General features: G+C 39.4%; 1 protein-coding gene across 1 annotated transcript in view; it reads left to right on the top strand.

The window, feature by feature from the left end:
- ZNF280C (zinc finger protein 280C) overlaps positions 1-10,706 on the top strand; it is a 65,625-nt gene extending 54,919 nt beyond the window's left edge. Inside the window, exons 11-14 of the mRNA XM_017863978.1 lie at positions 4,631-4,693; positions 8,972-9,090; positions 9,234-9,270; positions 9,388-10,706. Coding sequence (XP_017719467.1) covers positions 4,631-4,693; positions 8,972-9,090; positions 9,234-9,270; positions 9,388-9,403 — 235 coding nt within the window. The 3' untranslated portion in view covers positions 9,404-10,706. The remainder of the gene's footprint in view (positions 1-4,630; positions 4,694-8,971; positions 9,091-9,233; positions 9,271-9,387) is intronic.
- Positions 10,707-11,087: the final 381 nt, after the last annotated feature.

Here is an 11,087-nt window from a genome sequence, read left to right as displayed (position 1 = left end):
GGCCTCCCAAAGTGCTGGGATTACAGGCTTGAGCCACCGCGCCCGGCTAGAATTCCTTTCCATGCATTGATTCAACTTAATTTGAGCACCTATGATGTACTCTACACAAGGGAAAGACTTCAGAGCCCCCCTTTCATTTGAGCCTCATTCGTAGGGGCTTGCCTTATTCTTTCAGAATGGATTTTATTTTAAATAACCAAAAAGTGTCCAGATACAAAAGTTGATTATTCCAATTAAGATAGTTCCATTTATTTTCAGTTAGAAATAAATTATAACTAGCCAGGCACAATGGCTCATGCCTATAATCCCAACACTTTCAGAGGCCAAGGAGAGGGGATTGCTTGAGCCTAGGAGTTCAAGACCAGCCTGGGCAACATAGCAAGACCTCATCTCTATTTTTAAAAAAGAAAAAAAAAATAGGTATAACCAATGAAGGTGGTTTTCTTGCAGATTATCAAAAGACCTCTATATTATTTTCTGCTCATAATCAGCTACCACTCTGAAGGATTCACCCACATTTTGATGGCTTCAGCACCTGGCTTGCAGGGTTTTTTTTCCCTTTGGTGATCAGCCTGACCTTATGATACCTTTACTTCTTTAGTGCTAGCACTTTACATCCCTTTCTGCTTTGTTGTATCCCCTTTCTTAACACTGTCCCATTTTACCTCATTGTAGACAATACTTACTTTGAATTCTCATTACCCCATGACTTTCAGGGTCTTGACTCCTTTTTTCTAGTCCAGTAGTATCAATTCAATTTTGTAGCCAACCACACCCTTAAGGTCTTCTGTTTTGAATGCTGCTTTGTTTCTGTCCTAAATTCCTTTGTATCTTCAGTCATACTTAGTCTTGCTATCTTTGCATCTTTTATCCTTTTTGATGTATCCCTATCTCGGTTCTAGACTACCATACCATGCTGGATTCAGTCAGCTCTGAATTCGTGATCTTTAATTTGGTCCTGCCCTTTTAAAAATACCGCTTTGTGTTTTGTTTGTTTGCTTGTTTGTGTTTTTGAGATGCAGTCTTTCTCTGTCACCCAGGCTGGAGTGCAACAGTGTGATCTCGGCTCACTGCAAGCTCCGCCTCCCGGGTTCACGCCATTCTGCTGCCTCAGCCTCCCCAGCAGCTGGGACTACAGGCGCCCGCCACCACGCCCGGCTAATTTTTTTTTTTGTATCTTTAGTAAAGATGGGGTTTCACCCTGTTAGCCAGGATGGTTTCAATCTCCTGACCTCGTGATCTGCCCGCCTCGGCCTTCCAAAGTGCTGGGATTACAGGCGTGAGCCACCACGCCCAGCCAAAAATACCGCTTTGTTTTATCTACAACATCTGTCAGATTTTATTCTAGTCCCTCAGTTGTTAACCTTGCCTAATAATTACTCAGAGGTCATACTTTTGTTTTCTCAAGATTAACTTTTGGTGTCTCAAGGTTTTTTTTCCTTCAGCCATTAATCTCAAAAAACAGACATGTCCCACTATTTTTAAGTTAACCCTGTTCATCATCTCTTGCATTTCCTCCACATCCTTATTTCATTACTTTGGACCTTCAGTTCATCTCTTTCTCTCTACCACATTCATTGTGTCTGCAGATATTTTCAGGCATATTTTTAGGATGAGGAAAATCTGCCTTTACTTTGCATGTTTTCTTGTCCTCATTTTACCATCAACATTTGTAAAGAGTATTCTTTACTAGCCTGTTTGTCATTTTTTGACCCTTTGTGATTTGAGTGTCGCCCACCGCCCCCACCTACATACAGCTAAAGCTGCTCCTTTAAAGGTTATCAGTCATATCCTAACCACTGGATATACTCATTATTTTTCATTCTTACTCCTCTATGACTTCTTCAGAGTATTTGACATTTTTGATCACTTACTTTTGGAACTCCTCAACTTCTGTTAAACTGTTACCACCGTTTTTCTTCTTTCCTTTTGGCTACTCCTGCTCTATGTAATTATCTTTTCTCCCTTCAACTGTTCTTGTCCCCTTATAATCCCTTTCTTGGTACCTTAACCATTCTTAAGTTTTCTCTTTTACCTTTCAACTGTAAATCCTCTGATTTCAATGCTGAGTTTCCCTGAGACCCAACTCTGTTTCTTACTAGGATTCAAACCACTTTTACTTCAGTACCCTTTGAGCTCAGTCTTGACTGTTTCAGGGCATCATTTGCATAAACATGGAGCACCAGCTAGAAATAATTTACTATCCCAAGTTTTTGAAACCCATTGAGTTCTGTTGATCTACCACCGTACATTCTAGCTTCCTGAGAGTTCACCTTCTGCAATATTCCAGTCTGCCTCTTCCACTGCTATAGTGGTTCTGCACCTATACCCCAGTTTCTCTAAAGCAGACCCTAGCCAACCCTTCCCCTAGTACACTGCTATGAGTAATGTTGTTCTCTTATTCTGTGCCAAACACTTGGCTGCCCTAATGAGGCTTTAATTCTGCCCCTAATTTATAGAGGATTAAATTGGAAAACATTTTTGGCATTACTTAAACCCATGTGTCATTCTGTCCTCCTCTCTCCCATTTTCCGTAGGCTTACCAACTGTCTTGTAGAACCTTCAGCCCCATTCTATCCCCAAACATTCCCAACTGACCTAAAGTTACCTTCATAACCTTTTCCTAATTTCTGGTGAGCCCCTGCACTGTCATCACACACATTGAGCTCTTACTCATGGTTAACCTCATCTAGAACTGAAAGCTTCCACTTCTTCTCTTCTAAGAGCCTCACAGGTCCCTTTGCTTTTCCCCTACTTCAAGGGCACATTGTTTGCCTCATTACTTCAGGTACCTCCCTCTGAATGGTGTACCCTCACTCCTACTCGGTGTGGACTTTTGTCATAGGTTTGAGTTCTGTATGTTCAGAGGCTTCATTTTCTCAGAGGTTGAGTACCTTTATTCCCAGGCTATGCCAACTCCATTGCGAGAAGACAGGCCCCCAAAATTGATCTATCTTCCCCAATGTATAGGTTCTTCATATTCAGTATCTAAAGTAGTTTTTTCTTGTTCTTGATTATTCTCTGGAATGCTCCTCTCCTTCCCTCTCATTTCACCCTCTACGAAGTATCTGATCAGCACAGCCAGTCATAGGAATCATTCCTTTCTTTGAGTTCTGTAACATTCGCTCTTCTGCCTCACATGTGTCTCTATTATCTCTGAGAGAGAAGCTGTTTCTTTGTATTCACCATGGTGCCTATTCTGAGGATATTTTCTTGGAATTACAGCTAGCCAGAATCTTTATTTTCCCATGCATATATAGTATGCTGGTGATGGTTACCTTGGGTCTGAGGGTAACTGTTGACCTGCTGTGTGGGGTCTGTCAGTGCAAGACAGGGCTAGTGCTTCTCAAACTAGCTTGCATAAGAATCAGCTGGAAAACTTGGGAAAACAGATTTCTGGGCCCCACTGCCAGAGATTGGTTCACTATGTTTGTAGTAAGACCTTAAACTTTGTGTTTCTAACAAGCTTCTAGGTATGCTGATGATGCTGGTCCATGGACCACACTTTGAGTAATACTGTGCTAGGCTAATCCTGGCTAATCTTGCCTGGTTTTCTTACACAGGAAAGCTTTCCTTATCAATTTAAAGGGAGGCATAAAAGCTATTACCATTGGCTTTGAAGTTTGATTAGTGGTTTTCTGATCTGTGCATAGGAGAAGCATTGTTTTAATTCTTGAGCTCTGCTTCCCTTAATTTGCTCTCTTTGAAAGTTCTGGTAATTGCAAAGGATTCTTTAAATGTTTCATGTATATTGAATTAAGCAATGGCATTTATCTCAAGTAGTGTTTACTTCCAGGATCATTCAGATTATCCCCCTCCCCAAACATACTAAGATTAAAATGTAATGAATAATTATTATTCTCCAGCCTGGGTGACAGAGCAAGACTCTGAAACAAAAAATAATTATTTTAACAATTTCTACCATAGCAAAATACATTATCAAATATCTTTTAAATTGTTCTTATAATAGTTAAAAAAACTTTTGACAATGCATTTTTAACTCAAGCATTTTTTTTTTTTTACTAATGGTGAGATACTGATCATCTAAGAAAATTCTCAGGGAAATACGTAATTAGAAAATATACAGGTAAAGTGGAATGTAAGTTAAAATTCTTGCATTAAACAGAGATGACTATCTTCGTCCATTCAGGCTGCTATAACAAAATACTATAGACTGGGTAGCTTATAAACAACAGAAATTTATTTCTCACAGTTCTGGAGGCTGGAAAGTCCACGATCAAGGTGCCGGCAGATTCGGTGTCTGGGTGAGGGCCCATTCCTCATAGTCAGCACCTTCTCACTGCGTCCTCACATGGTGGAAGGGGCACACTGGCTCTCTAGGATCTCTTTTATAAGTGCACTAATCTCATAAGGGCTCTGCCCTCATGACCTAATCACCTCCCAAAGGCCCCACCTCTTAATACCATCACTTTAGGGGTTAAGATTTTAACATGAATTTTGGGGTGACACAAAAATTCAGATTATAGCAATAACCAACAGCATTTTATTATTTAGATCATGATCTTTTATTCAAAACTAAGAAATTAGGCATTGGCTTGAAATGTCATAAAATTAATATGGCATTGTATAATAAAATTAATAAAATCTTGTTTGTCTCATGTTTCTCAAGCTCTCATAGCAACCATCCAGGTAAACGGTTTTGTATTTTCAAGAAGCATTCAGGAACTCTCAGGTAATCATTGATCTTTTTTTGTTTTTCTTTCCATTGAAATATTGCAGTAACTTTTTAAAACTGATGTTGGAGTGCCTACTTTGGAAAGGATAGAGTTCTGTTTATTATATCCTTAGACCAAAGTTGGAGAGATAGCCTATCATTTCTGACTAAACTCTCTGTAGTGTCAAGCATTAAGATGAAACCTTCTTGCATATGCGTTTGTAAAATAACAAAAATAAGGTTCTCCAACCATACCTGAATAGAAGGAAGTTTTTGAAAATACCATAATACTTGAAATCAATATATAGCCTTCATAATTCTTAATGCTTTTAGAATTAAAATATATAACTTTTTTACTGTACAGAAAAAAGTACTGATAAATATTTCTAAAGGCATTGATAATTACCATTGGTTACACCACATACACTTAGCTCAGAATCCACTAAAACATCTATTTTTTTTACATTATTTTGATATCTTTTTGACTCCATCTTCCTTTGTTAATTATTTTGCTCATGTTGACAGATGTTTGCCAGCACATAGTACCTGGCACATAGTAGGCACTTGGTAAATATTTGTTGAATAAGTTAATGTATATGTTGAAAATGAACTATGTGGATAATGTTGGACCAAGAGCTCGTAGAGGAAATTTTTATTGTATTTTTAAAACATACTCATGTTAGGCCAGGTACGGTGGCTCACACCTGTAAACCTAGCACTTTGGGAGGCCGAGGTGGGTGGATCACCTGAGGTCAGGAGTTCGAGACCAGCCTGGCCAACATGGCAAAACCCTGTCTCTACTAAAATTACCAAAATTAGCCGGGCGTGGTGGCTATAATCCCAGCTACTTGGGAGACTGAGGCAGGAGAATCACTTGAACCCGGAAGGCAGAGGTTGCAGTGAGCCGAGATCACACCACTTCACTCCAGCCTGTGCAAAAGAGCAAACAAAACTCCATCTAAAAAAAAAATTTATGCTATTTTTAAAACATTCGAGGCATTAGAAAAGAGTAAAATATATTAGGTGTTACCTTTTACTGGAAAAATGCTTATAAGAATGAAAAGACGGTGGTCAACCCTGTAATCCCAGCACTTTTGGGAGGGACCGAGATGGGTGTGATCACGGAGGTCAGGAGCATCGAGACCGAATCCTGGCTAAACACGGGTGAAACCCCGTCTCTACTAAAAATACAAAAAACTAGCCGGGCGATGGTGGCGGGGCGCCTGCTGGCTCCCAACTACTCCGGAGGCTGAGGCCAGCGGGAGAATGGCGTCGAACCCGGGAGGCTGGAGCTTGCCCATGTGAGCTGAGATCCGGCCACTGCACTCAGCCGCGGCCCGACAGAGCAAGACTCCGGTCTGGAAAAAAAAAAAAAAAAAAGGAATGAAAAGAAGATTTAATTCTAAAAATGAGATTTCACTTTGATTTTTACCACATGATGGTCAAGCTCAATTGTATGCTTAGTTTTTAAATTAGCTATATGATTTGAAAGATCTGAGGCGCTTTTTTTTTCAACTCGAGTGGATCTCACATCTAAATAGAAAATTGGTCAAATTCTGTGTATGGGCCGGGTGCAGTGGCTCCCACCTGTAATCCCAGCACTTTGGGAGGCCAAGGCGGGTGGATCACTTGAGGCCAGGAGTTCAGGACCAGCCTGGCCAACATGGCGAAACTCCATCTCTACTAAAAATACAAAAATTCGCCTGGCATGGTGGTGCATGCCTGTCATCCCAACTACTTGGGAGGCTGAGGCACGAGAATTGCTTGAACCTGGAAGGCAGAGGTTGCAGTGAGCCAAGATTGCGCCACTATACCCCAGCATGGGTGACAGAGTGAGACTCAGTCTCAGAAAATTTTAAAAAAAAATCTGTGTATGGACATAGCATTTTATATTTCTATAAACAATTTTTTCATAATTACTATTTTGTTAAAATGAAATATTCATTCTTTAGTTATTTATTGTGCACCTATCATATATAACACAATGTAGCAAGTCCTATACAGATGACCGTGATGAAGAAGAAGGCTTATACCAACCTTCAAGGAATGTACAATTTATTAAAGGGATAAAAGGTGTGAACATAAATAACTACAGTAATACAAAGAGGTTTCTAGTAAGTGCAATAAGAGATACTGATTTCAAAGGGGAGAGAGGTTTCTACTTAAGAGGCACAAGGGCATTCTAGTTGGAAGAAATAACACGAATAGAAGTTCAGAAAGGAAAAAACAGAAACTATACACATTCTTCTGAATCACAATGGAGTAATTTTGGAGTAACTAGGAGTAAAATTTGGATGAAGCACGAAGTTCATATAGCATAGTATCTTAAGATCAAAGGTGGCCGGGCGCGGTGACTCAAGCCTGTAATCCCAGCACTTTGGGAGGCTGAGGTGGGTGGATCACCTGAGGTCAGGAGTTCAAGACCAACCTAGCCAACATGGCAAAACCCTATCTCTACTAAAAATAGAAAAAAATTAGCCGGGCATGGTGGTGTGCACCTGTAATCGCAGCTACTTGGAGGCTGAGGCAAGAGGATCACTTGAACCCAGGAGGTGGAAGTTGCAGTGAGCCGAGATCGTGCCTCTGCACTCCAGCCTGGGCAACAGAGTGGGGCTCCATTCCAAAAATAAAAAAAGATCAGTCTGGGGAGATAGTTTTGAACTTAGATCCAGATTGTTGAATCCTTGAAAACAAGGCCTAGGGAGTTTGGGCTTAATTTTTTTTGGAAGACATTGGGGAAGCCATTGATGTTTTGAGTAGAATCAAGGGTGCTGAAGGAAGATCACTTTGGAGGAGTATACAAGATGAGTTGTAGCTGCATGAGACACATAGACTGGTTAAGGCTATTGTAGTGGTTAAGACTTACTTAATAAAGCCCTGGGCTAAGATGGTGAGGTGGTATCACATCATGTTTAAGAGCATGGGCTTCAGAATCAAAGGGCTCAATTTCCAACCTGATCCTGGCCTCAGTAGATCACTGAAACTAATTCTGTCCTCTGTAAAAGGGTAATAATTACAGCACCTATCTCTTTGGGTTGCCGTAAGATTTAGATCAGACAATACGTCTAAAACCCTCAGACTGGCATAGAGTAAGTACTCAATAAATTGTTAATATCATAAAATGTTTGAAATATTGAATGTTTTGTGTAAGAAGAGAGTCAGAGATAACTAGAAATTTGAGCTCCAGTTTTAGGGAAATGGCATCATAAGAGAGACTTTTCCCCCTAAATTTCATGGGTAAAGCACATGATTCCAGTTTTGTGAAGATAATTTTTGATGTGCAGGAGTTCTGGCTAGGTGTAAATCCACAACAGGTTGTTAAAACTAGAGAAGTCAATCCAAGGTATGCCACTGGTTTCCTATACAGGTGAAATATTTAAGTTTAAAGTATCTGATGAACTTCAAAAGTATATGTATGCTTTGTTAATAAACTGATAATGATAATTACATGATTTTAAAACCTTCACATTTCTAAGTTTATCCTCATTTGACTAAGATACTAGATTGCAGAATCCACAGACTATACCTTTTTTGGTTACTATTGTATCCATAATACCTAGTAGTACAGTGTGGGTGAAGAAGGTTCTCAGCAAATGTATATTTATATATTTCAGTGAATGAATATTACATCCTTGCTTTGCAAGTAATAACTTGCACACATTACTTAAGTTGTTAAGGGAGACTGGGCTTTCAGTCTCTTGATGCCTAGCTTTCAGCTAGGCACAAGTTGAGAGGTGACAATTTATAAAGCACTAAATGTTAGCATAATTTGAATGTGGCGATGCCATTTTCTTTTCCTTGTTTTTTGTTTTTTTTTTGTTTTTTTTTGTTTTTTTTTGAGACGGAGTCTGACTGTCACCCAGGCTGGAGTGCAGTGGCACAATCTTGACTCACTGTAACCTCTGCCTCTTGGGTTCAAGCAATTCCCCTGTCTCAGCCTCCAGAGTAGCTGGGGCTACAGACGCACGCCATGATGCCTAGCTAATTTTTGTATTTTTAGTAGAGACGAGGTTTCACCATATTGTTCAGGCTGGTCTCGAACTCCTGATCTCAGGTGATCCATGCACCTCGGCCTCCCAAAGTGCTGGCATTACAGGCGTGAGCCACCGTGCCCGGCCAGCAATGCCATTTTCTGGAGAACCATTTTAGATATATCAAGTTTATATAACAAAGTTGGAAAATGACGGTTGTGGAGACTAAAATGCAGATCAAGTTAGTACATGGAAAAATAATTATTGAGCTCATATGGATTTTCATAAATGATAATATTTTTTACTGTCTTCTTTTTTTTCGTAGGGGCATTACTCTAGTGTGCCTTAAATGTGATTTCCTAGCTGATTCTTCTGGCTTAGATCGTATGGCTAAACACTTAAGTCAACGTAAAACTCATACTTGCCAAGTTATAATAGAGAATGGTATGTATATATAATTGTGTTTCTTTGATTTTCTGATACTTATTTCAGTATTTTTGATCAGACACCATATGGACCCATGTATTACATTGATAGTCTCACTCTTCATATATGCTATTGTAAATGTAAAACTCTTTTGATTTCAGTTTCCAAAAGTACCTCAACTTCTGAACCCGCTTCTGGGTAAGTTTAATTTTCCTTCAGTGCAGTTTGCTTTGATGGACTTTAGCACTGTTGTATTTTTTAATGTATCATTAATATAAATGAAAAATATTAAAGTTGTTTTGTTTTGTTTTAAAGCTGCTCATTGAAATAGATTCCTGCTCCATGGAGTTCATGCAACCTGGTGCAAGACAAGTTGGAAGTTCCTAAGTTCAAAGTTCTGAAGTGTTTTCTCACACAAAAGGCAGTTAAACAGCCAAGTTCATGACACTAGCTCTCATTCAGCTCTTTCCAGCTTTCAGATGCCACTAGATTCTCACTCCACCTTATCTTTGTGTCAGGTTAACATATCTTAACACATTTTTTTCTCCAGTTGGCTCTCCAAAATACCTTTTGTTTTCTCTGCTGTACTTGACTTGTCTTCATAGTACTACATTCCAGATAATATGACTGTTCATCTTTTTCTGTCTGTTTTGTCCGCTTTCTTAATTTCTTGTAAGTCTTACATGTTTAGGTCAGATAGCCATTTTTTCTTCATTCCTTGTTCATTACTCTTCTATTTTCATATTTTCAAATGAAGAAGCAACGCATAAGTTTCAAAAAATATCCAGGGTACTCCTGGACAATGTCCCCTTTTGATGGACACGACTGATGCCTGTTCTTTCTTTCCAAGAAATGTGAATTATTTGACTGTGAGACCTCCTCTAGTTTGTGGCCTTAAGAAATCAGATCTTGGGGAGAGTCCCTTCCTACCTGACTGACCTCCCATAAGGTTGATGCTGATTTGGCCAGAGATGACCTCAAGGCCCACCAAATAGAGCACAACTTCCCACTGGGGGCTTTGGCTTTTGATCTTAAGCTTATGGGTCGATTCTAACCAAGAAAAAGTCCATGAGATCACTGCTTCAACATCCAGGTTGACGTTTAACCATTTTGGCTGCTGCTCTTTAATCTTCCTCCAGCAGGCATGCAGTCCAAGGAATATAAAAATTCTTGTTGTATGGGAACCAAGGTTACTTTCCTGTTCTTGGAAAAAGAAAATTTCTACAATTACAGTTCCCAAAGTCACAGCTCATGTTATTTAAAGTTTTATCCAGTATTCTAGGAATTTTCAGCAATACTAATATTCACATTTTTAAACATTTTTTACATTTTATTTTATTTTGGTAGCTTGGTTTTATATTGTTTTTAGATCAGTGCTTCAACATCCAGGTTGATGTTTAACCATTTTGGCTGCTGCTCTTTAATCTTCCTCTAGCAGATATGCAGTCCAAGGAATATCAAAATTCTGGTTGTATTGGGAACCAAGGTTACTTTGTTTTTGGAAAAACAAAATTTCTACAATTACGGTTCCCAAAGTCAGTTATTCGTGTTTTCATTTAAAGTTTTATCCAGTGTTATAGGAATTTTCAGCAATACTGATATTCATTTTTTTTTTTTTTTTTTTTTAAAGACAGAGTCTTGCTCTGTCTCCCAGGCTGGAGTGTGCAGTGGCGCGATTTTGGCTCACTGCAAGCCCTACCTCCTGGGTTCACGCCATTCTCCTGCCTCAGCCTCCCGAGTACCTGAGATGACAGGCACCTGCCACCACGCCCGGCTAATTTTTGATTTTTTGTATTTTTAGTAGAGATGGGGTTTCACCGTGTTCGCCAGGATGGTCTCGATCTCCTGACCTTGTGATCTGCCCGCCTCGGCCTCCCGAAGTGCTAGGATTATAGGCGTGAGCCACCGCACCCGGCCAATATTCACATTTTTAAACATTTTTTTTTTTATTTTATTTTGGTAGCTTGGTTTTATATTGTTCTTAATCAAATTTATTTTACTCTATTTTGTTTTTC

The sequence above is a fragment of the Rhinopithecus bieti genome, unplaced genomic scaffold (genome assembly GCF_001698545.2).
Source record: "Rhinopithecus bieti isolate Rb0 unplaced genomic scaffold, ASM169854v2 scaffold_75017, whole genome shotgun sequence".
NCBI classification, from domain to species: domain Eukaryota; kingdom Metazoa; phylum Chordata; class Mammalia; order Primates; family Cercopithecidae; genus Rhinopithecus; species Rhinopithecus bieti.
The sequence above is the reverse complement of the archived record's forward strand: the minus strand, read 5'-3'. Positions and strand labels throughout refer to the sequence as shown.